At 36.1% G+C, this 24974-nt stretch overlaps 15 protein-coding genes across 15 annotated transcripts; 5 read left to right on the top strand and 10 right to left on the bottom strand.

Moving 5' to 3' along the window:
* Positions 1-90: 90 nt before the first annotated feature.
* On the bottom strand, positions 91-1173 carry HOM6 (homoserine dehydrogenase; the record flags this gene model as incomplete). Its single annotated transcript, XM_020220250.1, has 1 exon — positions 91-1173. One exon carries the CDS (start codon positions 1171-1173, stop codon positions 91-93), a length of 1083 nt encoding a protein of 360 aa, XP_020074497.1.
* Positions 1174-1478: 305 nt separating this feature from the next.
* Positions 1479-2879, bottom strand: EXG2 (glucan exo-1,3-beta-glucosidase; the record flags this gene model as incomplete). The annotated part of the gene is made up of 1 exon (XM_020220249.1): positions 1479-2879. One exon carries the CDS (start codon positions 2877-2879, stop codon positions 1479-1481), a length of 1401 nt encoding a protein of 466 aa, XP_020074496.1.
* Positions 2880-4188: 1309 nt separating this feature from the next.
* On the bottom strand, positions 4189-4563 carry TOM20 (Tom20p; the record flags this gene model as incomplete). The annotated part of the gene is made up of 1 exon (XM_020221706.1): positions 4189-4563. A coding segment is annotated over one exon (375 nt), but the record flags the coding sequence as incomplete, so codon positions are not given.
* Positions 4564-5274: 711 nt separating this feature from the next.
* On the top strand, positions 5275-6026 carry HYPBUDRAFT_153745 (uncharacterized protein). The gene has a single exon (XM_020221705.1). It carries the CDS (start codon positions 5302-5304, stop codon positions 5908-5910), a length of 609 nt encoding a protein of 202 aa, XP_020074494.1. The 5' UTR covers positions 5275-5301; the 3' UTR covers positions 5911-6026.
* MGM101 (Mgm101p) lies at positions 5937-6784 on the bottom strand (the record flags this gene model as incomplete). The annotated part of the gene is made up of 2 exons (XM_020223675.1): positions 5937-5948; positions 6056-6784. The coding sequence occupies 2 exons, from the start codon at positions 6782-6784 to the stop codon at positions 5937-5939; spliced, it is 741 nt and encodes a 246-aa protein (XP_020074493.1).
* A 138-nt stretch (positions 6785-6922) lies between these two features.
* On the bottom strand, positions 6923-9743 carry HYPBUDRAFT_163037 (uncharacterized protein). The gene has a single exon (XM_020222599.1). The coding sequence runs from the start codon at positions 9504-9506 to the stop codon at positions 6999-7001; it is 2508 nt and encodes an 835-aa protein (XP_020074492.1). The 5' UTR covers positions 9507-9743; the 3' UTR covers positions 6923-6998.
* A 46-nt stretch (positions 9744-9789) lies between these two features.
* HYPBUDRAFT_163036 (uncharacterized protein) lies at positions 9790-12880 on the bottom strand. The gene has a single exon (XM_020222598.1). It carries the CDS (start codon positions 12828-12830, stop codon positions 10278-10280), a length of 2553 nt encoding a protein of 850 aa, XP_020074491.1. The 5' UTR covers positions 12831-12880; the 3' UTR covers positions 9790-10277.
* Positions 12881-13662: 782 nt separating this feature from the next.
* SEC61 (translocon subunit) lies at positions 13663-15342 on the bottom strand. The gene has a single exon (XM_020221704.1). The coding sequence runs from the start codon at positions 15272-15274 to the stop codon at positions 13835-13837; it is 1440 nt and encodes a 479-aa protein (XP_020074490.1). The 5' UTR covers positions 15275-15342; the 3' UTR covers positions 13663-13834.
* A 623-nt stretch (positions 15343-15965) lies between these two features.
* FBP1 (fructose 1,6-bisphosphate 1-phosphatase) lies at positions 15966-16995 on the top strand. Its single transcript, XM_020221703.1, has one exon. The coding sequence runs from the start codon at positions 15985-15987 to the stop codon at positions 16978-16980; it is 996 nt and encodes a 331-aa protein (XP_020074489.1). The 5' UTR covers positions 15966-15984; the 3' UTR covers positions 16981-16995.
* A 144-nt stretch (positions 16996-17139) lies between these two features.
* On the top strand, positions 17140-18667 carry HYPBUDRAFT_153741 (uncharacterized protein). The gene has a single exon (XM_020221702.1). The coding sequence runs from the start codon at positions 17250-17252 to the stop codon at positions 18498-18500; it is 1251 nt and encodes a 416-aa protein (XP_020074488.1). The 5' UTR covers positions 17140-17249; the 3' UTR covers positions 18501-18667.
* A 123-nt stretch (positions 18668-18790) lies between these two features.
* HYPBUDRAFT_153740 (uncharacterized protein) lies at positions 18791-19074 on the top strand. The gene has a single exon (XM_020221701.1). The coding sequence runs from the start codon at positions 18808-18810 to the stop codon at positions 18967-18969; it is 162 nt and encodes a 53-aa protein (XP_020074487.1). The 5' UTR covers positions 18791-18807; the 3' UTR covers positions 18970-19074.
* A 291-nt stretch (positions 19075-19365) lies between these two features.
* SRB1 (mannose-1-phosphate guanylyltransferase) lies at positions 19366-20472 on the top strand. Its single transcript, XM_020221700.1, has one exon. It carries the CDS (start codon positions 19403-19405, stop codon positions 20393-20395), a length of 993 nt encoding a protein of 330 aa, XP_020074486.1. The 5' UTR covers positions 19366-19402; the 3' UTR covers positions 20396-20472.
* A 41-nt stretch (positions 20473-20513) lies between these two features.
* On the bottom strand, positions 20514-21632 carry HYPBUDRAFT_225314 (glutathione S-transferase family protein). Its single transcript, XM_020223112.1, has one exon. The coding sequence runs from the start codon at positions 21315-21317 to the stop codon at positions 20646-20648; it is 672 nt and encodes a 223-aa protein (XP_020074485.1). The 5' UTR covers positions 21318-21632; the 3' UTR covers positions 20514-20645.
* Positions 21559-22410, bottom strand: HYPBUDRAFT_158291 (uncharacterized protein; the record flags this gene model as incomplete). Its single annotated transcript, XM_020222363.1, has 2 exons — positions 21559-22229; positions 22383-22410. 2 exons carry the CDS (start codon positions 22408-22410, stop codon positions 21559-21561), a joined length of 699 nt encoding a protein of 232 aa, XP_020074484.1.
* Positions 22411-22575: 165 nt separating this feature from the next.
* On the bottom strand, positions 22576-24959 carry HYPBUDRAFT_158290 (pseudouridine-5'-phosphate glycosidase family protein; the record flags this gene model as incomplete). Its single annotated transcript, XM_020222362.1, has 3 exons — positions 22576-23886; positions 23958-24895; positions 24941-24959. The coding sequence occupies 3 exons, from the start codon at positions 24957-24959 to the stop codon at positions 22576-22578; spliced, it is 2268 nt and encodes a 755-aa protein (XP_020074483.1).
* Between the last annotated feature and the right edge of the window lie 15 nt (positions 24960-24974).

Here is a 24974-nt window from a genome sequence, read left to right as displayed (position 1 = left end):
ATATAGATAGAAAGATTTTTTTTTACTATTTAGTTTGTAATTACAATTGTAAATCTTAGTTTGTCTATATTAATTACTTAATGAATTTATTTAATTAGCAATTCTTTCAGCGATCTTGATTGCATCGGCTAAGACACCATGAGCGGTGACCTCAGCACCAGCACCAGCACCTTGAATAATTAAAGGATTTGGGTATCTATCAGTTTTGATAGAAACAACATTATCACTACCCTTCAATGAGGCAAATGGATGATCGAAACTGTATTTGTTGATACCAACACTGACTTTATTTTCTTTGAAGTCAACTTTACCGACAAATCTCAAAACTTTGTTTTCAGCAAGAGCTTCTTCCTTAACTTTTTGAATATCACCATCGTAATTTGGTAATTTAGAAATAAATTCATCAGCACTTTGAATACTTTCTAAATCTTTTGGAATCAACGATTCGACTGGGAACGAGGTTGGAGATTCAACATTGAAGCCAGAGATTCTAGCTAAGATGGTGACTTTTCTTGCAACATCTAACCCATTAAGATCATCCCTTGGATCTGGTTCAGTATAACCCAAGTTTTTAGCCACGGTAACAACGTCAGAGAAATTGACTTTAGAAGATGAATCGGTGGTTGAGAATTCATTGAAAATGTAAGATAAAGTACCGGAAAAGATACCTTCAATGGTTTCAACTTTATCACCAGTGGTGATCAAGTCTCTCAAAGGACCAATGATTGGTAAACCAGCACCAACAGTGGCTTCATGGTAAACTAAGCCACCGTTTGGGGCGTTGGAACTATCAAAAATTTCATTCCAAGTTTTCAAATCTGATGAAAAAGCTTTTTTATTTGGAGTAGCGATGGAAATACCTTCCTTGATAAAAGTTGGGTAATAGTCGGCGATGCTTGAATTAGAAGTATTATCGATAAGAATTGATGGTTTGGAACCCTCTTTTAAAAACTTGGTTAAAGCATCTAAAGACAAAACAGATTGGGCATTAGCAGTTTTATAACTAGCTAAATCAACTGGTTTATAATCGGATGAAAAGATAGCTTCTTTGGAAGATCTTGCTAAGTAGACAACATTGAAATTAATAGCTGATTTTAAGTTTTTCAATTGGCTGATGAAGGCAGAACCAACGACACCAGAACCAATAATGGCAACATTAACAGACTTGACCATGGTTATTTGTTTTATTCTTTGAATTAAAGAAGCTCAAAGTGAAAAATCTGTGGATTCTGTCAAAAAAAAAATGAATATCGATTCCTCCGCTAAAGTCATATCACGTGCGCTGCGTCCATTTTTTTTTTTTTTTTGCAATCACTTCTCTACAGCTAGTTTTGAATATATGTATAAATATAAATAAAAAGACTTAGTATTGGAGTACTGAAGTATACAATGTCCCGTTGCATGAAGCAAATGAAACAAAAAATGAACGAATGAAAGGAGAAATGCAAAAAAGATGGGTCAAAAGACCCAGACTAAACTTAATTAGAAATGGAGCCACTAACAGAACCGGATTCAGAGAAAGAGAAAGAGCTAGAGTCTTTGTTACCAGAATCAGATTTTTCGTTACCGTCTTTGTCGAAGTATTTGTAGTTATCCAAAGGTTGAGGAATAATGTCATTTTCAGCTAAGAATTGGAAATCCCATTCTTTAGCATTTTCAGTTTTCCAAGTCCAGTAGATGAAACCTTTAGCCTTGGTGGTGAATTCGAGTAATTGGATTTCGACGAATTTTCTAGTGTTAGTTTTATGTTCATCAGACCAGGTGTCGAAGTCATTAATACCTGCACAGCTACCAAAGTATTTATTTGGAGTGGTAAAAGTGTTATCGTATCTAGCACCTCTACCAACCCCGTTAAGCCAAGGAGTACAATCGGTTAAAGCAGCAGACCATTCACCAACGACGGAAGGATGAACTGGTTGTTCTTCTGCTAATTGGTTACCCCATTCTCTAGTGAAGTTAACTGTTTCTTCAATGGTTCTGTTTAAGGAAGGAATATCAAAGGAAGCATAATGGTGGTGATCGATTAAGATATTGTAGTTTTGTTGTCTTGGATCAGGGTTGGCACCAGTTGAGTTTCTCCAATAATTCCAGTAACCAATTTGTTGGAAACCATCATGGTAAATAATGGTATTATTAACTTGTTGGGCTTTTCTACCATCGTGATAAGCATAGTCCATAAAGTCAGTTAAGTTGTCGAGAGGTAAGCCACCGGTACTGAAAGGTTCATTAACAACTGAAACACCGTAAACAGTGTCATTGTATAATTGAGTAAAGTTTGAACCACCGTATTTAGCGAAAAGGTGGTGAAGAACTTTTTTAGAAACATCAACGTTTTCAGTATTGTTGAACCAACCAGGAACTGGAGTTCTGAGACCAGAGTTATCGAAACCATTTTGAGAACCTGGGACCCCGTGTAAATCAACCCAGACTTTAATACCGTGTTTATGACCCCATGCGATGGCTTTATCCAAATATTCTTCTTGACCTTGAACATAAGGATCATCTTCCAATAATTCGAAAGCCCAATAACCGACTGGAATACGAACCATATTCAAACCAAAAGATTTAATTTTCTTGAAATCATCTTCAGTAATCCAAGTATCCCAATGTTTAGATAAGAGTTCTTTAGCTTGGTCTTTACCTAATTTTTTAGTCAAGTGATATTCGTCAACTGGAGTATCACCTGGACCAGTAGAGTTATAAAGAGTAGGATTGATGAAAGGTTCAGTAACCAACCAGGAACCTAAAGAAACCCCTTTGTGTTGGAAATTATTTGAAGTATAATCTGAAGTGAAAGGATAAGAGAAATCAGAAGGAGCTGAAAGAGCTGATTGAGCTAATCCTAATAAGGATGTCAATTGAACGAAAGAAAGCTTCATAATTTCCTAATTGAATTTAACGAAAGTAATATTAAGAAATCAATAAGTGCTTAGTTTGATTTAAATAGGTTTTAAACAAGCATTAATTTATCCGTTAACCAGCTCTATATATATATATATAAATTTCACTCTTTCGTCAAGCAAGTTTTGTCAAAGACAATTTTAGAAGGGAGTTAGTATCCTTTGGCCCTAACTCAAATGACTTACAAACATGTTGAAGCGGAATTACAATAACTAACTAGTCGTCATTAAGAAAAACAATAGAATCACATCAAAAACTATGTTCAGGGTTCAAACGAGTTTTTAGTGTTATTTCCACTATTGCAACTGCTGGGTATACTTGCTAAATCGACAACTTACTCGTTAAACTGACAACTTAAAGCCCTAAAGTCCATTTCGAGGCTTGATGTAAAATTGCAAAAAAAAAAAAAAAAATTTATTCAATCGACCAACCAATTGACCAATTTCATTACGTATCGAGACTTATTCTTCCAAGAGTAGAGCCCGAATCCACCATGGGAGGAGAATGCTCGAAACTTGCTTTCTAACTGTATTTCAGCTATGAAAACGCAAATTCCTATTTCGATTAATCCGAGTACTAATCGAGAACCTTAGTTCGATGTTAGTATCAATGGTCTTCACGACCACTCTCCAAGCCTTGTAAGCACCCCCACGGATCCCAGCAGCATCCCACCATCCAAATGGTTTTGTTCCACCACACTTTGTTCGACTGTCTTATTTGTTTATAAATTTCACATCTTGTCGAGTTTGTTCCACACTGCCTTAAAGTAGTTACTACTGAAAAAGTGCTACTTTCCATTTACGTACATTGTGTGAGGTTACAATTGGACACTACTTTTTTGCATTTTGGTGAACACACTCAGTTGTCTAGCTGATACGTGCTGGTTTGGTTGAACGATAGGTATGATATGTGCTGGCTCAACGTGATCTGTGCTGGCTCGACGGGATGTGATCTGCCGGCTCGACATGATGTGATCTGCCGGCTCGACGTGATGAGATCTGCTGGCTCGACATGATGTGATCTGCTGGCTCAACGGGATGAATTGACCGGTGCTCGGGGTAGTATCTATAACTCTTTGCAATGGTACAGTTACTGATGCTGTTGCATAGGGTCTTGAACGTAAAATATCCGAACGAGTCGAGTTAGCAACATCTACGAATGAATGAATCTGAAAGACTCGTGCATGTTGAATAGTCGATATATATACAAAGGGATAATATATGAATAGGGAAAGGTTAAGTCATACACCTAAGAAAGAACATTATAACATAAGGGAGAGTATAACGATTAATCTAAATCATTTTCGGTTGGTTTGGTATTAACGGTTTTCAATTGATCACCCAAAACATTTGAAATTGAAGCTGGTGGTCTTAAAGCAATCATCATAATAATAGCTTCATAAACATCTTGGGGAACGGTTTTTTGATAAACGCCTAAAATATCGGTTGGATTTGGATAAACTTCTAATGCTTTATAGAAACATAATGCGGCATCAACAACTGATCCTTCGGTGGCCTTCTTTTCACCAATTGAAACTTGTTCCATAAAATAGTTTTCTTTACCGTTAATATCAACTGGAGGCTGTTCGTCGTCCAAAGTTTTCAAGGCTTCTCTGATCAAAGTCAATTGTTCATTCTTGATTTCTTCTTTTTCTTCGGCCTTCTTTTTTTCAAGTTTGACGGATTTGGACTTTATCTTTTTTCTGAATTCAACCGAGTTTCTTCTGTTATAATCAAAGTATACTGCATACCCAACAAGAGCAGTGGCTGCGGCGGCAACCGCAGTAAATGTATATGCTTTACTCATTCTTTATGTTTAACTTGCAAGAAAAGTATGAAAACAGTCAATTTCTTCCTTTTTTTCACTTTTTGATTAAAATTTTTTTTGCCTCATTAAAAGTCGTGTGCGGTGCCCAGATCAGGTGGTTTACAAAACCATCCGTACATCAATACCGTTACCTTCTGATACACCACTACTCCCCCTGCTTCGACTGTATTCATCAAAAATGTATTGGAGCAGGTGCTTTAGGATCCCAGGAGCCTGGGAGGTTTTTTCGTGGGCTGTTTCCACGCAAATTCCAGCCTTAGGAACCGTTCTACCGTAGGACCAACTTAAACCACCGTTGGAAAGCGCAGAATCCGCCCTTTGCCTCTGAAGAGACACCCAACGGCACGGATATTCACAGGTTTCGGTAGAAGGTGGGTAGTTAATGCAGCATTTTGCAACCGTAGAACCTCCGTACCCCAACACAAAACACCCGTGCACTACGATCACGTGCATCTTTCTGTTTTTCTGATGAAAAATCAAATTTTCTGATTGGGCCTTTGAACGAGCCAAAAAAAAAAAGTGAAAGGTATAAGCTTAGGAAGAGAGTTGTAATTAAACAAACCCAGTTGAAAGATGTCTGATACTCCTGCTGTTGAACAGCCTGTTGCCAAAGCATTCCCGGATGCCACCTTCAAGTTCCCATCGCCATTCGTCAATTTGACTAATGCCAGTGCTTATCCAGCATATGAACCAGTTGATACTAAAAAGAATACTTTAAGAGTTTTCAGATTAACTTTTTATACTACTGTTGGTGCTTATGCATGGTTATACTTATGGAAAAGAACCACTTTTAAAGTCGGTATACCATTAAGTTTTGTTGGATTTGCTACAGTTGCAACTTTTGCTAAAGGATCAATTGTTAATTTGAGAGAAAAGAACGATGCTTGGAATACCTTTTTCGCTGTTGGAGCAGGTAATTTAGCTTGTTTAACTGTTGGTTTCAAACAAATGCCAGCTAAACATAAGGTCTTGACTGGTTTAACCGGGGCTGCTCTTACTGCATTTGCTGATCATTGTCTTTGGTCTCAATCTCCAAGTTATGCTGGTAGAGATACTAAACACGTTATGGCTAATACTGAAGAAGATTTACATAAACAACAATTCTGGGATGTTTGGAGAAGAAGACCTTTATCTCAAACTGTTGAAGAATTAGGTGAAGGTCGTGGTATTTTCAGACCATAAGTAATCATCCCCCTTGTGCATTAGAATTATCTTTCATACTTTTTTATTTATTGAAATGTTTTATTTTCCTTTCTTTCTTACCATATATTTATATATTCTTTAATTTATAAATTAACGATTACTCAATTTGTATGTACACTTAAACCATTTTATAAGGATAATCTAAACCTTTTTGGGATTTTAATTTCCATAATTTCTTCTTTCTTTTAGTAGTTACATGTTCTCCAAAAACTTCATCACAATTTTTCTTTTTCCAATTTCTAATGAAGGTTGGATCCCATAATTCACTGGCAATTCCTAAATCTTTACAACATCTCATTAATGCATTACTCTTACATCCTTCTAATGCAGTAGTGATTTTTTCATCTCCTCCAAAATAATCTTGTTCTCCTCTGGCAACACTAACTAATCGGCCATGACAAATTAATGCATATTCTCTACTTATTTGTTTTGGAGTAATCAATGTTTCTGTTCTTGGTGCTAACCCCCATCCTCCAGGTCCAAATGCTCGATTTAATATCCGACGATATCTAATTTCTGGTAAATAAAGTAATCCATCAGGTTTGATTTCAATATCTTCACTAACTAATGGTGCTAACAATATATCACTAATTTCTTTGGAGAATGGTGCTCCTCCTAATCCATGAAAGGAATCTGACCAATTGATATGACCTTCTGGTTGATTGCCACCGAGTATAACGGGAGAATCATTCAATGAAGTCACGGTTGACCCAGTTGGTTGGGTTGAAGAACTAGTTGTGCTTGCTTTGGTTGTAGTAGAAGCGGCACGGCTAATATACGGGGAAACAATCGAGCCTCTTGAAACGCTTCTGATTGCAACCCATGGTCTCATAGAGCTTCGTAAGTAACTCATGTTCGCTGTGAATAGCAGTTGGTGTCTCTGGTACTTTTCAAAAATAAGATTTTTTGATAAACCATATCGGTACGTGCACTGCACACTCCAATAAGCTGCCAATAGATGGGTTTACAAGACGAAAGTACTATGAAGTATGTAGAATTGAATACTTATTAAATGCTCTTAAGCCATATATAATACATAAATTAAATTAGAAATGCAAAAAGATTAGTTAGTTTTTATTTTCATTCTTATTATCTTCCTTAATATTATCCTTATTATCTTGATTATCTTTATTATCGTTTTTGTTATCGTTGGTATCGTTGTTGCTTTGGTTATCATTTTGATTTTCAGTTTCGGTTTGGGGTTCTGGAACTGGGTTATGTTCATCGTGTCTCAAACGTTCAATATATTCATAATCGAATAAAGGTTTTCTTAAAGGTTTACCCATTTTAAATTTGGAAGTTAATTGATGATAATCGGTATTATGTTTTAAGTCTAGAATCAGATGTTGTAAAGAAGGATCCAACATTAATTTTTTTTCAATTTCATGTAAAGAGGTGTAATGATGAGTTAAATAATATTCAATCAAGATATCTTTATCACTTTCTAATAACTTAACTTTTAAATCGTCATTCATTGTTTTAACTAATTGAGTGAATTTATCGACATTAATTTCATTTCCATCTTTATAATCTTTTTCATCGAAAAGGAAAGTTAATTTTTCTTGTTGAATCCATAATCTGATTGAAGGAACATAATAATAACCATCGAAATAGTACAGAGTAGTACCTTGAGTATATTCATGATTTAACATTGACATGACATCATTTGGGATATAAAGAGGTACTCCACCAAGCATTGAATATCTTAAAGGATTAATTTTTTCAAAATTAAGCCAATGTTTACGACGATCCATATATAATTCAATTGGTTCACCTTGAGAGTTTTTATTTCTGATATAACTATCAAATTCATCTGGAGGCTTTTCATTATTTTTACCTAACCCAGTGATATCGATATAAGTACCAGTATCAATATCGATAAATCTAGCATCAATAACATTATCTTGACGAGCTTTATCACGATGATGTAAGAAACTTGAACAATCAATTAAATATTTCCCGTAACCTTCGGAGATATCTTCAATAACTAAAGTCATATTATAATTAGCTGATAAACGATTCAATTCAGCACTTGGCATTTGAATATCGATATCGATATCAAAAGGGAACATTAAACCATCCCAATACCAACTCAATAAAGGACCATGAGCAATCCAACTAATGATTCCTTTTTCTTCAGCAAATCTGAACCAGTTTCTCAATAAACGATCCAAAATGATTTGTTCTCTAATTTCCAAATGTTTCATTGAATAACCATCTTTTAAATAACGTAAAGCACCGTTGAAGAATCTCCATTCGTTATGCCAACCAGCATCTTGATTAGTGCTATCTTTGATAAGAGTAGCTAATTTATAATAAGTTGGTTCATCATTGATGGAAATTGAATTTGAATATTTTAATCCATTATAATGATTTAATTCATGTCTATTCAAAGCATTGATTTCAATTTCTTTTGGATCATAATGTAATTCATTAGTCATTAATTCTTCCAATTTATTCAATCTGATTTCATAATCTCTTATTTGTTCATCAATTTGTTCTTGTTGATAATTGAAAGCTTCGGTATCTAAATATAATTCTCTGCTAGCATTAATATCTTTTTGACGAGTGATTAAGTTCATTTTATAAATATCATCATTCAAGTCAAGTGGTCTTGGGTGGATTGTTTTCAATAAATCATTAAATTCATCAACTGGATTTAAGATAATTTCATTATTAATATCTTCCAAATGATTAGCATTAATATTTTTACGTTCCAAGTAATGTTCAAACATTTCAGTATGAACGATTCTTTGTTTATCAGAAATCTGGGCTTCATAAGTACCCAGTTTAGTTAAGAAAATCAATGATAATGGATTTTCTTGATAAGTTAATAAATGAGATTTCCCTTGCATCATAACTTGTTTATGAGGAGCCTTATTCATTGGCGAGCTTTCAACAACAAAACCAGGTAAATATTTTTTATCTTTGAACCCAATCTTATCCATTTCAACCTCAGATAAGTCTTTCAAGTTATGACAAAAATTTGGATATTTGGTTGGTTTATTGATTTTGCTTTGTAACCATTCACAATTAGCCCGGTCATCAATTGGTTTACTCAACTCTTCATTAAGCAAGGTTAAATCCACCCAATCAGACCAACTAAATGGAACTACAATCTTGGAATTCAATGCTTTATCATTTTGAGGGTTTTGAGTCATTAATTGATGTTTAATTTCATTCAAGTAAACCGAAATAGTAAACCTTGGATCGTAATACAAAGTCGACTTGGTGGCCCATGTTTCCTGATTCTCATTCGACGATGGTAAGAAATCAGCTGGATTAATTTTCAAATTTGGTTCTAATAAATTAGTGTTTGCTAACCAATAATTTGATCCATCTTTTCCAACGTTTTCCAAAAGATACGCCACCTTCTCCTTATTACTCAACTCCTCATACTTCTTCCCTTGCGGAATCGTTATTTGATCATCAGTGAAATATGTTATTGACGATACATGATTAATAGCCGCCTGTTTTAACTTGGTCTCTTCAATAGTGTATATCCTGGTAAAGTAAAGAACATTGATCACCAAGATAATCACAAAGAATATCTTAACAAACCTAGTGTTAATCATTCTTACCTTCTACCTCTACTCAACCACTGCTGTTTTCCAAGCTTCGTGATGGATTTCCTTCTTTATATATTTGTTTTTATGTAATATCGGCAACTTCATCGAGCACACGACCTTTCTTGCCTCACCTTCTATTATCGACCCTAGGTACATATCACCACTTTCCTACTTCACCGACTTCAGCTACATCTGCTCATCTACCTCTGTCCATTTACCTCTGTCCATATACCTCTGCTCCTCTGCTCCTCTGCTCATTGGCTTCTACTCTCTGGCTTCTGCTCGTCTACTTCTACTCATCCTCTACGCCAGTTCCTCTGTATTCAGCCCAACAATGGCCCCAGAGCGCCCCCGGAACTCACAAAAGGCTAACCTGTAAACCTTCAGGGGTCACACGATGCTAAACTTTTCTTTTTGCAAAGGCCAAATTTCACTGCAAATTTCAATAGTGAATTGTTTTGGTATTCGTTTCATTGTGATAACCGAAGCCACTAGTAGGAACGGTGAAAGCATCTGCAAAAGCCGTGGTGTGGACGTAGATTTTCCAAACCAGTCAACTTACGAGCTTAGACCAATTTGGCGAGCAACTTGCCTGTTTTAATGGGTGGGATTTCGCCTCCAGCCATGCGTTACAAAGTTTACTGGGAGTAGATTACAAAACGGATTAAACGTACAAGATTAAGTTTGTTTACATACGATACAAAACCTGCCAGAATGCAAAATACAAGAATTCAAGGAGAATACAAAATATAATACAATATTATTAATATACATATGCTAGTCGTTATGATGCTTTGGTCTATCAATGTTTTCATAATTGAATAAGGGCCTTCTAAAAGGTTTTTGAAATTTAAAGTTCAGGGTAAACTTATGATAATTTTCATCATTACTGATAACTGATTCTGGTTTTTCGGCACCAATATCGCCAATTTTGGTAGATTCACCATTTGGCATATCAAATAAATAGGTTAATTCCTTTTTATGAATATCGGTGACATCTTTAGTTAAGTAATATTCTAATAAGATTTCTTCTTCTTTATCTAATAATTGTATAACTTGAGTTTCATTAATATTTTTAACCAAGTTTGTAAATTTATCAATGTTTATTTCATTTTTTTCTTTATAATCTTTTTCATTAAATAAAAATTCCAACTTCAGTTGATGGATCCATAAATTAATGGCATCAACAAAATAGAATCCTCCATAAGTATATGATGACATTCCAATACTATATTCATCTTTTAAGATATCATCAATTTTGTTTGGTACATAAAGGGGTACTCCACCCATCATGGTAAATCTTAATGGTGATATTTCGTTATATGAATAGAAATGAGCATTACGACAATTATAAATTGGTCTGGGTAATCCTTGTTTTTCTCGATCTTCCACTATTCCTTTATATTTATCTGGATATGCTTCTTGGCTAATTCCTAATCCAGTGATATCGATATATGATCCGGTATCAATATCAATAAATCTTGCATCAATATGATTTTCATTACGAGTTTTAGAACGATGATGAATAAAAGTCGAACAATCAATAAAATATTTCCCAAAACCTTCAGTTAAATCTTCAACAACCAATGTTTGATTGTATAATTTAGAAAATCTTGCTAATTCTTCAGCAGGCATTTGAATATCAATATCTTCATCAAATGGGAAGAGTAATCCATCCCAATACCAACTTAATAATGGGCCATGGGCAATCCAACTAATGATTCCCTTTTCATTAGCAAATCTAAACCAATTTCTTAAAATACGATCCAATAAAATTTTTTCACGAATTAATAACTCATCGGCATTCCAATCGTCCTTTAAATAACGTAATGCCCCATTGAAAAATCTCCATTCATAATGCCATCCAGCATCATGGTCATTTTCTTCATTATTAAAATTCAATCTAGCCATTCTGAAATAAGTATCTTCTTTAGTATCTTCAAAAGAATTGGCGTACTTCAAACTTTTGAAATACAATTTTTCATTTCTACTTAAACGTTCTTTATTAATGGTATGGTGATCAAATTTTAATTCATTAGTTGTTGAATCAATTAATTTCATTATACGAGATTCGTATTTGGCAATTTGTTCATCGATTTTATCTTGTTGATAATTGAAAGAACTTTCTGGTAAATAGATTTCTTTTGAATCGTTTGGTTTAGAATTTTTCAATTTCTCAACCATTCCGTATTCGTCATCTTCTGGTGAAATAACATTTGGTTTAACTTTTGATACAAAATCGTTGAATTCCAATACTGGATCCATAATCAATTTTTGATCTTGGTCATTATGTTGAATTTGATTATTTTTCAAATAATTTTCAAACAAATTCCCATCAACAATTCTTTCTTTATTTTCAATTTTCGCTTCATAAGTTCCATCTTTACTTAAAAAAATCATACTCAACGGTAAATCAGCGTATGTTAATAAATGACTTTTACCTTCAAGCATTCTTACTTCATTTGATGCTTTATTTGTTGGTGATTTTTTAACTGCAAATCCTGGAACAAATTTTGTTGATGGTAATTTCATCTCTTTTAAATCTTCATTAGTTAAATCTAGATTATTGACACAATAATTTGGATCTTTAGCCGGTATATGATGGACTGCCTTCATATATTCGCAATTCTTTCTTTTCCCCTCTGGTTTACTTAATTCATGATTTAACATTGTTAAATCCACCCAATCACTCCATGCAAATGGCACCACAATTTCATGTAGTTTAAACTTATCATTATTTGGATTTTTGTGCAAATATTGATTTTTAATTTCATTTATATACACCGAAAGAGTAAATCTAGGATCGTAATATAATAATGGCTTATCAATCCAATTTGATTTAACAAAATCACTAATTTTAATTTCTAATTGGTGATCCGTTAACTCGGTGTGCCCCAACCAATACTTTTCTTTATCAAGAGTAATTTGATTCAATTTGTATAAAATCTTATCGGAATCATTAAGTTGATCATACGGTAATTCCGGAACTGGATAAAGATGTTTATCGTTTGAATGTTCTTGTTGTTGATCAACTTTTGGTTTGGGGATAACTGAAGTTTTGGGCATTTGTTCGGAAATTTCAACTTCATTTTGTTCTTCATTCCCATTATACAAGTTATCAATATTATCAATCACACTAGTAGCATGATACTTCAATCGATTGGTGATGGTCTTGGATGATTTATCATCAACTAATAAACTAGTGATATAAAAAATGTTTATAACGGCCACTATGGCAATTATAAATTTAATGATCTTGGGATTAAATAATCGTTTGAATATCGAATTTATTACCGACTGTTGGTTATTCGAACCTGGGTACGGTCCCATTTTTGATAAGCGAGTGGATAATTTGTTTAAAACAAGTTATTTGATTAATTTTAGAATGATGAGATTTCACTAGTTTTATAAAGGATTATCTTTGAATTTGAAATAGAAAAAAGAAAAGAACAAAAAAAAAAAAAAGCTTCTTGTTTGTTTTGGTAAGTTTTGCCTTATATTCAAAGCCTGTCGTGTATTACACGCTCCGATCACAAACTTAGCTTATCTGGTCTGCCTCCTGAGTCTACCAAATCTACTTTGCCGTATCCACCGAGCCTCCAAGACTGCCAGTCTACCAGTCTACCAGTCTACCAGTCTACCAGTCTACCAGTCTACAAGTCCACTGACCCTTTTGAGCACTTGGTAGTGTGATCAGTTGAGATTTCAAGATTTAAAGATTTTTTTTTCTCGTTTCGTTTCTGGCAGTACGGGGTCATCGGGGATATCTAACCTGCAAAAAAAAGGCTGGATGAGATCCGGTGGGGTGCGTCCCCCCGGAACGTGAAACGAGCAGAAGGAGCAGCTTGTGAGACACTGCTCCCCTCGGAACTCGGGGACCATCTGCACGCGCCTAAAAAGATCCTTCTGTTGAGCCAGTTTATTTTCTTGCTAGGTGTTATTTTTCAAGGCTTATTTTTTAGTTTGTCCCTTTTTTTTTGTGCAATCTTCGATTATTTTTTTTTGTTTTTGGTCTATTTTCGCGCCAAGACCTTTTTGCGTAGCTGAAATAGTACAAACCGCTGACTCAAAACGGCAAGTCTTCATGCGCAGCTGGCCCCGATTGGGGGGAGAGGGGAGGGGGTTTTTCGGTGGGTGTATGGGTTTACGTCATGGTTGCAAAGATGAAACTGGATTAATTTATGTATAATGTATAAACGTATAAATGTACAAGAATAAGCTTTAACAAGAGTTTCATGGAAGCAGCGAGCTTAGAAGACAATACGGAATTACGAGCATCTCTGTTGAGCTGTAATGCTTCACGATTAAATTTTTATTGTAAGATACACTAGAGATTAAATACCATCACTGAATCCACTAACTAAGGATTTATTTAACCCACCTTCTTTAACAGCCAATTCAAAATAACCATAGATGGTGGTGACCGCCAATAAGATGGAAGTCCCACTACCCAAAGTACCCATTAAATCACAAATAACTGATAAAGCACCAATGGTAGCCCCACCAAAAGCAGCTGCGGTTGGAATGATTTTTTTCAATTCACGATAAGCAGAAGTATCTCTATGGCCAGCAATCACCAAACCTTGTTCTTTGAATTGTTTGGCAACGTCACGAGGACTGGAACCACTAATTTCGATCCAGGTAGTTGAAAAAATAGCACAACTACCTAAAACAAAAACTATATAGATCGAAGTTTTGATTGGATCTAATAAAGCATCGGTTAAATTGATTGGAGGTTGGATATAGTAAGCTAATCCACTGATGGCGTATAATTGAGAAGATTGGTCTGATCTTTGGCCCCAACTACCCAAAAGTTTCACAAATAAGTTATTTGGCCATCTAATGAATAACATTTGACTAATAATGAAAATGTTTGAGGTTAAAGCACTTTGTAACATGATTGGGATATTGGAAGTATAGAACAATCTAATTGGATATAATCCATAAGGTCCTCTTTGTCTAGTTGATTTAACTGGCAATTCAATTCTAAAACCTTGTAAGTAAACAACACTGAAAAATACAAGAATGGTGGCTAATAATTGGAAGCAATTTGGTAAATTGGATCTATAGAAAGCTTCTAATAATGCTCTCTTTTTGTCTCTTCTTGATCCTAATAAGTGGAATAATGCAACCACTGCACCTTCGAATTCGGTTCCTTTACCAACGTTTGAAGTAGTGGGAGCAAAAGCTTTCCAGAAAACTTGTTCACATACATTGGTGGCGGTGAATAATGAAATACCACTACCTAAACCGTAACCTTTTTGCAATAACTCATCAAATAAAATAACAACAATGGATGCAAATACTAATTGCAAAATTAACAATAAACAAACCCCAATACCCAAGTTGCTTGGTGGGCCGTACATCCCAGTCAACACGTAAACGGTAGCTTGTCCAATTGCTAACAAGATAGCAAATAATTTTTGAGCAATTTGAAATTGGTCTCTATCAGCTTTATTATTCATATCAACTTGGATTATTTTGGTACCCTGTAATAACTGAAAGACCATTGATGACGAAACAATGGGGGAAATCCCTAATTCCATCAACGTCCCTCTGTTGGAAGCCAACATCATTCTCAACCATAATAATGGATCGCTCCCATCACTTGATGCTATCCCATAAAGTGGAATTTCTGACATTACCAAAAAAATCAATAATGTGACCCCAGTCCACATCACCTTTTGTTGAAAGGCAACTTTACGTTCTGGCGCAATCACTTCTGGAAGAAACGGGGTGAATGGGTTAATCAAATCTAATACTCTAAATCCCATCGTGTTGGATAAGTAACTTGAAGTTGGTAATAATCACTTCAAATTTCCATTTTTCATTTTTCATTGATTCACTCGAAAACGGAAAAAACATTTGCTTGACGTGTTCGAAAAAATTTCAAACCTCCGTACATCGAAAAAAAATAAAGAATCCGAGGAAGCTCCGTGCATCTACGGGGCGTGCGGTTACCGGTACATTCCCTTCCTTTTCCCCAGCAGTAGAAACAAAACAAAAAAACCTCCGTACAGTTTCAGAATATCAGCTGCCAAAGCTGACTACATTAGCTTACCCTAGTCTCGTTTACATTAGCTTACCCTAGTCTCGTTTACATTGTGTATGATGATTATATTGTTGTGTAACTGACGGCAGTGTCGAGACCTCATGAACAAATGAACAACTCACTGCCTTGCCCTTAATAAAACTGGTGCTGGTAAGCAATTATTGCCATTTGACCGGCATGTTTTATGGAACAAATGATCTGAAGGAATTTTTTTTTTCGTTTGTTAAGGTTTTTCGACCCGGCAAAAATCGTAAACAGTGCGCGGTTGGCTTTAAGTGCGGTGGGTTAGCAACTACCCTGTGATTCCGTTTGCTGCCGGGACGAGTATAAAGTATGGGGTAGTTCCATAGTTTAGCAGATGGATTATTCGCTAATTTTATTAGTTATTATATATACAAAATGCCAGATAATCATCACTCAGTTTCCGATCAAATGAATGTCGATACCGACATTGTTACTTTGACCCGTTTTATTCTAGAAGAACAACAAAAGTATGCACCGACTGCCACTGGGGAATTATCTCTTTTATTGAATTCTTTACAATTTGCATTTAAATTTATTGCCCATAATATCAGAAGAGCCGAATTGGTTAATTTGATTGGGATCAGTGGTACTGCCAATTCCACCGGGGATGTTCAAAAAAAATTGGATGTTATTGGAGACGAGATTTTCATCAATGCCATGAAATCCTCTAATAACGTCAAGGTTTTGGTTTCTGAAGAACAAGAAGACCTTATTGTTTTTGAAGGAGGAGGACGTTATGCCGTTTGTACCGATCCAATTGACGGTTCTTCCAATATTGATGCCGGGGTTTCGGTGGGGACTATTTTTGGTATTTACCGTTTGGATGATTCGTCCACCGGATCGATTAGAGACGTGTTGCGTCGTGGTACTGAAATGGTTGCTGCTGGTTATACTATGTATGGTGCCTCGGCCCATTTGATGTTGACCACTGGATTTGGAGTTAATGGATTTACTTTGGATACCCAATTGGGAGAATTCATTTTAACCCAACCAAACTTGAAAATTCCAAACAAAAAGGCTATTTACTCGGTTAACGAAGGTAACTCTTACTACTGGCCAGATAATTTCAAGAAGTATATCGAGGATTTGAAAAAACCCCAAGATGAATTAAAGGGTAAACCATATTCTGCCCGTTATATCGGGTCCATGGTTGCTGATATTCATAGAACTTTATTATACGGGGGGATTTTCTCGTATCCTGGAGATTCCAAGTCTAAAAACGGGAAATTAAGAATATTATATGAATGTTTCCCCATGGCCATGTTGATGGAACAGGCTGGAGGTGCTGCTGTTAATGATAAAGGAGAGCGTATTTTAGAGTTGTTACCAAAGGGAATCCACGATAAATCTGGTATTTGGTTAGGTTCAAAAGGTGAAGTAGATAGATTTTTAACTTATTTATAACCTGATGAGTAGACGAATATATGTAAAAACGTAATGGCTAGCTTGTAATCATTAAAATGTAGTGTATTTATGAAGAAGTGAAAAATGTCTAGCTGAAAAATGTATATGTGCAAATGAGATTTGAGATTTTCACTTACTGGTTATTCACCATGTTGAATAAACTAACCCACCATACAAGGACTTATCTTTCCAAACATGTTTCGACCGACCGGTTGAAGCTTATTGCATTTGTCATTGCATTATTTGCATGTTTATCTCTGGGTTCAATAATGTTATTTTCGTTATTTGCTACTTCTATTCACGATTCCATGTCGTACTCATACTTGGAAATCAATTTCATTGCGTCGTTACTGGCTATTGGAATGTACCTATGCTTACCGGTATTGGGATATTTGGCCGATTGCTATGGCCCGGCGTTATTATCGATTATTCTGATTTGGTTATTCTGTCCAAGTTACTTTGTTAACAGTTTAATTATCTCGGGTCCTTCTTCCAGGTTGAATTTATACATTTTAGCGCTTAATTTTTGTTTGATTGGGTTGGCCACTAGCTCGTTATATTTTGCTAGTTTATTAACGTGTGCTAAGATCTATCCTAATCATAAAGGTTTGGCCATTTCGTTACCGGTTAGTTGTTATGGGTTATCGACGTTAATCGGCAGTCAAATCATGAAATTACCAGTGTTTATTAAACCAAACGGATACTTGGAGTTGTCCAAGGTATTTGGGTTTTTCTCCGGGTTATATTTCATTATCGGAATACTTAATTTCGTATCGAATTCAATAGTTAGTATGGAGCTGCAGGTTTTATTTAATGAGTCAACTCCTTTATTGGAAGAAGACGACTTGATTCCCCAAAGAAGCGTTGTGGAACCAGTTAATCACGGTCAGAGATTTAAGAACTTCGTTAAGGACAAATCCAGCTGGTTGCTATTAGTTTCCTTAATATTAAACCTTGGTCCTTTAGAATCGTTCCAAAATAACTTAGGCTCGATCATTGAAAACACTGCTCATCCAATTCAAACCAACTTATCCGATCAAATTGGAATCTTGGCCACTTCGTCTACAATCACCAGACTACTCATGGGAGGCTTAAGCGATTACCTAAGTTCAGATGATCGCAAATACCCAATCAATCGTACTTGGTTGCTAAGTCTTATTATTCTTATGGGGTCCTTGGGCCAGTTTGCTCTTGTTAAAAGCGGACTCATTGATTTCAAGTACATTTCGGTCTTGAACGGAGCGAGCTACGGAGGGATCTTCACCATATACCCGACTATAGTGGCCAGCATCTGGGGGATCGATATAATGGGATCTACCTGGGGGTCTTTGATGTTGGCTCCAGCACTAGGATCCATCATATACTCGATTAGCTACGGTAAAACCGTCGACTACTGTGAATCCCAGTTTTGCCTAAATGGCTATTTCAATACTACTTCCTGGAGCTTACTCTTGAGTTTAGTCCTTCTTCTAGTCACCTGGCGGGCCATCTGGTACAACCGAGGCTTCAAAATGTTCTAACATACCATAGATCTACCTCATTATCTACCTCATTATCTACCTCATTATCTACCTCATTATCTACCTCATTATCTACCTCATTATCTACCTCATTATCTACCTCATTATATCTACCTCATCTATATCTACCTCATTATATCTACCTCATCTATATCTACCTCATTATATCTACCTCATCTATATCTACCTCATTATATCTACCTCATTATCTACCTCATCTACATCTCACCCATTTCATCTTCACTTGCAGTAATTTCAGTATGCAAAGCTACTGAAACATCAGTAATTTATCCGACTCGACTGTAGTATGCGGAACAATCCGACAACGGCCAGCCGTAACAATAAACGGAAAGGTACCAGTGATGCTTTTGTAATACCTCGAGCCTCGCCTAGGTACTGCCACACCTACTACCCGTACCCACCTGCCTACTGGCCAGTCTACTGGCCTGGCTACTCGCCTGTCTACTGACCTACTGGCCTACTGACCTACTGGCCTACTGGCCTGGCCTCCTGGTTCATCAGTTCCTAATTCATCAGTTCATCTGGTCTGAGTGCATACTGGGAATCGTGCTTGTGTGTCCAAATTGAACAAAAAACCAGTTGTCAGATTTTATTTTTGTTTTTTTTTGCACGGTTTTTTTTGTTTTGTTAGGCGGTGTTTTTAAATTTTTTTTTTCGTTCTTTTCTTTTGGCAGTTTGTTGTTCATTTCAATACTATAAATACGTGCTAATTCCAGTTTAAATTATTTCAGTTTTCATTTATTTCTTCTTTGACTTTAATAGTTTATAAATATTACTCTACAAAGATGAAAGGTTTGATTTTAGTCGGTGGATATGGTACTCGTTTGAGACCATTAACTTTAACTTTACCAAAACCATTGGTTGAATTTGGTAATAGACCAATGATTTTACATCAAATTGAAGCTTTGGCTGCTGCTGGTGTTACCGATATTGTTTTGGCTGTTAACTACAGACCAGAGGTTATGGTTAGTACTTTGAAGAAATACGAAGAAGAATACGGGGTTTCGATTACTTTCTCGGTGGAAGAAGAACCTTTGGGTACTGCTGGTCCATTGAAATTGGCAGAAAAAGTTTTGAAAAAAGACGATAGTCCATTTTTCGTTTTAAACTCTGATGTCATTTGTGATTATCCATTCAAAGAATTGGCTGCTTTCCATAAGAACCACGGTGCTCAGGGTACTATTGTTGCTACTAAAGTTGACGAACCTTCTAAATACGGGGTTATTGTCCACGATAGAAACGTCGAAAACTTGATTGACCGTTTTGTTGAAAAACCAGTTGAATTCGTCGGTAATAGAATTAACGCCGGGTTATATATCTTGAATCCTTCCGTTATTGATTTAATCGATATGAAACCAACTTCAATTGAAAAGGAAACCTTCCCTATTTTGGTTGAAAACAAACAATTATACTCTTTTGATTTAGAAGGTTACTGGATGGATGTTGGTCAACCAAAAGATTTCTTATCCGGTACTTGTTTATACTTGAACTCTTTATCTAAAAGACATCCAGAAAAATTATCTAACGAAAAATTCGTTCATGGTGGTAATGTCTTGATTGATCCTTCTGCTAAAATCCATCCTTCGGCCTTGATTGGTCCAAACGTTACCATTGGTCCAAACGTTGTCATTGGTGAAGGTGCTAGAATTCAAAGATCGGTCTTATTAGCTAACTCGGAAGTTAAAGATCACGCTTGGGTTAAATCAACCATTGTTGGTTGGAACTCCAGAGTTGGTAAATGGGCTAGAACTGAAGGGGTCACCGTTTTGGGTGATGACGTTGAAGTTAAAAATGAAATTTACGTTAATGGTGCTAAAGTCTTACCTCACAAATCAATTTCTTCTAATGTTGAACATGAAGCCATTATTATGTAAGTTGTTTTAACTTATCTATGTAATATACTTTTACTTCCTCTACTGATTCCTACGAATCCTTTAATACATTTTTTCTTTTATAACTAACACGGTGTAAGTATCTCGTGGGTTAAAACGTGGAAATTTCACGCGTTTATGTACATTCACCGTATAACCATAATACGGCTTAATACGATATACATCGTTTACTGACATTTTTTTCGCTAATACGTGATAAGAACGTGTATATATAAGCTGTTTATATAACTATTTATTGAGGTAATTGCTTGTTGGTGGCTTGGTAGTGGGTCTTGATACTTGGACGTTCACAAACCTTGGTGTACCATTTCCATAAAGCTTGGTGTTTTGGAACTTCAAACTTGATCATATCAGCAAGAATAAAAGCACCAACCAACGCAATATCTGCTTGGGTAAATCTATCCCCGCAAACATACTCATTGGCACTCAAGATCCCATCAACGTACTTGAGCCCATCTAAAACCTTGGTCTTTTGGGTTTCAGCAAATTGGGGGTTTTCTTGTGCATTACGGAAATACTGAACAAAAGCACCCAAGATTTCATTTTCAACTTTTCTAGTCATCATTGAAATAACTGATTGTTCCATCATATTGAACCCAGTCAAGGTTGGTTCACCCAACCTGTCAATAAACTCAATCATGGATATGGTTTCAGATAAACAACTACCATCTTTGAATTCAAAGACTGGTAAACTAGTAGAGTAATTTTTTTGTTTAAACCATTCTTGTTTATTTTCTCCTTTGAAAAAATCAACAGTCTTGGTTTCAACTAAATCGTGTAATCCCTTTTCATATAAAGCAATATGAACTCTTGAAGGATATGGACTGAAGGCTAAATCATACATGATGATTTTATCCAGTTGATCATATTTAAATTCGGTTTTATCAGCAGCGACTCTTAACATTTTGCTTTGTATTGGTATAGTGGTTTGTAATGAATATTCGATAAACTCACCGGTTCATGGACTCCTTTTATACTTCCCATTTCATAGTCCGGCCCCAAACCGTCCAGCCCAACGTCCATTGTTTTACTCAACGGTTTATCGGGGTTTGTTCTATTTATACGCCTGGAAAAAATAAGATCCTTCCATGACATTTTTCCGGGGTTTGACCAATGAATCGAGTATATTGAATCTATATACCTATTTACAACCGGTCTAAACCCTCGATACAGCTCTTTCTTAATGGTTCCAGTAACGGCTTAGCACCACTCAAATACTGAAGCATCAAAGTCTTACCGATCAAAGGATTTTTAACGGATCCCATTTCTTTAATTACCTTTTTAGCAGGGTTTTCGTAACTGACATTCAAGTTACCATTTTCAAACTCTAACCATAGTAAATGATTCTTAGGCACTGATCCTTTGAAGCCTTGGAAAACTTGACGTAATTCAGATAATCCTTCACTTATTGGTTCTTTCAACTCCTTGGCCTTAGTATGAGCTAAAATAGACTTGACCAACCCATCTCTCAAATGACCAAAATCAGTGTTACGTACCGGACTAATTCTAACCGTGAATCTAATCCCATTATCAATCAATCTTTCAATTATATCTTGACTTGTGTTTGGGTCTTCCAATAACTCTTTTAAACTATGGTTTTCGGTACCAAAAGTAGATAACCATTCGGGTGCTAATAACTTCTTGACCTTGACCAAATCTTTTTCTGCTAAGTATATCCCAATCCCGTACACTTTGAATCCAAGAAACGTAACACTACGAACCCCGTGTCCCAATAATAAGTAGTCTTCATGGAGATTGGTCTTGTTACGCAAACCAAGAGGGAACGGGTCGATCGACTTATCGACCGCCACAGAGTCTTCATTGGCAGAATCATCTAGTTTAATCGAATTATTCAAGTAAGCTCCTCCTCCAACTAACGTGAGTAATGAAACCGTTTTCCACAGGAAATTGCTTCTTTGGATCAGGGGCCTGGCATATTGGTGGAACGAACGAGTAAGTAGTCTCACACCGAGTCTACTGGCTGGTCTGGTAAACATTATAGCGATAAATTGTTGTAAATGAAGGAATGGATGACTTTTCTCTTTTATTTAATTGGATTGTTCGCTTTTGTTTCCGCACATCTACAGAAATCGTGGAATTTGTAATAAACTTCTCAAAAAATGCAAAAATGTATTCTACTAAAGTTTCTTTTTTGCAACTACTCAGGTAATTTTCTTAATTTCTTGACTTATGGCTCGGGAAGAGCATAATGACATCCCGCTGGCCAACTGGGACTTGTATAAACCTTCCCATTTCGCCCATTCTTGCTCGACATTGGCGATTTCTGATGCCAACCAATCTTCACCGGTGATCATGCTCGAACTCAAGTAGCCAATAAAAGAATCTCCAGCACCAGTGACATTGACAATTTTCAAATGTTCATTCTCTTTTGGGATCGTAAAATACTGGATCACTATACCCAATTGTTTTTGGTCGTTGTCTTCCGTAAACTCCCTGCCGGTAGACGTTAATGTAAACGTTGGGGCATACTTGGAAGTGGTTGGTATCGATTTGAAATCTTCAATACTTTTATTGATGGAAATAAGAATCACTCCATGTTCGCCTAACTTGACGAGGATATTGGGAATATACGGTAATAATTGAAACGACTGTTGGAAAGTTCCTCGTTCAACCATCGTTTTAACTATTTCATGTCTCCTGGATAAATTATTTATCTTGTCTCTGAACTCAGAGTTGATTCCTAATGAGTCGAGCACTGGGAACCAATTATCGTAATCGTCAAATAATTCTCTCGACGCAAATGATTCATAGATGCTTTCCAATTCGTTCATGGTTGGGGTGATTAACAGAATAGTGTTTGATGGGAACGTCTTCAAACAGCTCGAACTTACCTGGGAGATTCTGCGTGATTTTGGCGAGGAGGTTGGTTCAATGATAAGTTTGGCTTCTGGCAATTCATTCCTTATATGCTCCATGATTTCATTCATTGCACTAGGGGATATATTACAATCGAACATAACCTGTCTTGGTTTGCCTCGGGCTAATTCCTTCTTTATATGTTCAATCATAAAATCCTGCTCAACAATGTTCATATCAGCACATGCAACAACCAAATCTCCTTGTTTGTCATGCATCGATACGTATTGAGCACTGCGGTGCTCCTTTGATATATATATACCACTAGTATCGATTTTTTCATCTTGTAATTGCTTAATAATCGAATGTCCTGCAAAATCATCTCCTAATGCAGTAATAAGCCTATAAGTAGGCAATGGCAGTTTTGATTGACTTCCATAGTTGTAAGCTAGAGAGGTATTATATCCAACACCTCCGATAGATGAGCTCACTTTTCCCGGATTCGAATCATTCATTGTCTTGGAATTTAAGCTACTGATGGTATCGAGCGCAATTGACCCGATTATAATCGTATCGACTATATCTTGATGCTCTACTTTTTGATCAATGGTCTTGTTCTTCGATAATTTTGTAGATGGTTGGAAAGTAACATTCTCCTATTGGAATTAGTAAATGTCCCCGTTAAAAGCAGAAGAACAGAGTAGCCCATCATGCTCTAGATACGTACCGTTATTTCATTGGTCTCCAAACGAAGTAATTCTTTCGCAATCTCACTTGCTGACTTAGCATTATTAAGCACAAATTTGACATTACATTCGACAGATCTACCATTAGTATCTTGGGCAATTTTAGACAATAAATATGGAGTTAATTGCTTCCCGGATATTCCTTTTTGCTTAGCTTCAAGATTGGCGGCCTCGATTATACCGTTGATGAAATCTGAAGATAAAGCGAATTCAACTGGAGGTGGAATACACATGAGGTTCCCAGATTGAAGACCCATGACATTATTCTGATTATGGATAATGGAAGCTGCTTCCTTAAAAGTTTGAAAGGAATACGGTGATTTGATACCAGACTGGCGACAGTAAAATCCCGGCACATCGATATTTGGTATCCCTTCTTCATTATATGTGCCAACAAAGACACCCTGGGTCTCTAAGTATTCCATAGTCAATCCTATATCAAGAATTGATTTCGGACCAGCACAAACCACTGAAACAGGAGTTCGCCCTAACTCAGTCAAATCAGCACTAACATCCATTGTAAGCTGAGCGTCCTTATGAACTCCTCCTAAACCTCCAGTTGCAAAGACTTTTATACCCGCCATATTCGATAAGATCATTGTCAGAGCAATAGTGGTCCCACCACATTGTTTTTGGGCCATTGTATATCCAATGTCACGACGTGAAACTTTATTGATCTTACCATGGATGGCTTCCTCTGATAGTCTGTTCAATTGGTCTCCATTAAGCCCCACATAAGGAACACCATCAATAAAAGCACAAGTAGCAGGAATTGCCCCATTAGCACGTATAACATCTTCAACTTCAGTTGCCATTGCTAAGTTTTGTGGAAATGGTAACCCATGGGTTATAATAGTTGATTCAAGCGATACAACTGGTTTCTTCTTATCATTAAGAGCTTGTTTAATTTCCTCTGAAACTTTAATTGAAAAGTTTCTAGTGAAACGGGAATACCCCAAAGCACGTCTCGGCAATCTAATCATCATAGATGTACTTAT

The sequence above is a fragment of the Hyphopichia burtonii genome (assembly GCF_001661395.1).
Source record: "Hyphopichia burtonii NRRL Y-1933 unplaced genomic scaffold HYPBUscaffold_7, whole genome shotgun sequence".
Lineage (NCBI taxonomy): Eukaryota > Fungi > Ascomycota > Pichiomycetes > Serinales > Debaryomycetaceae > Hyphopichia > Hyphopichia burtonii.
Note: the sequence above shows the minus strand (reverse complement) of the source record. Positions and strands in the feature narration are given on the sequence as shown.

Excerpts from the sequence above, each read along its gene's own strand:
- HYPBUDRAFT_163037 (XM_020222599.1), bottom strand. The coding sequence starts at position 9,506 with ATGATTAACACTAGGTTTGTTAAGATATTCTTTGTGATTATCTTGGTG.
- HYPBUDRAFT_153741 (XM_020221702.1), top strand. The coding sequence starts at position 17,250 with ATGTTATTTTCGTTATTTGCTACTTCTATTCACGATTCCATGTCGTAC.
- FBP1 (XM_020221703.1), top strand. The coding sequence starts at position 15,985 with ATGAATGTCGATACCGACATTGTTACTTTGACCCGTTTTATTCTAGAA.
- HYPBUDRAFT_153740 (XM_020221701.1), top strand. The coding sequence starts at position 18,808 with ATGCGGAACAATCCGACAACGGCCAGCCGTAACAATAAACGGAAAGGT.
- HYPBUDRAFT_153745 (XM_020221705.1), top strand. The coding sequence starts at position 5,302 with ATGTCTGATACTCCTGCTGTTGAACAGCCTGTTGCCAAAGCATTCCCG.
- HYPBUDRAFT_163036 (XM_020222598.1), bottom strand. The coding sequence starts at position 12,830 with ATGGGACCGTACCCAGGTTCGAATAACCAACAGTCGGTAATAAATTCG.
- HYPBUDRAFT_225314 (XM_020223112.1), bottom strand. The coding sequence starts at position 21,317 with ATGTTAAGAGTCGCTGCTGATAAAACCGAATTTAAATATGATCAACTG.
- SRB1 (XM_020221700.1), top strand. The coding sequence starts at position 19,403 with ATGATTTTACATCAAATTGAAGCTTTGGCTGCTGCTGGTGTTACCGAT.
- SEC61 (XM_020221704.1), bottom strand. The coding sequence starts at position 15,274 with ATGGGATTTAGAGTATTAGATTTGATTAACCCATTCACCCCGTTTCTT.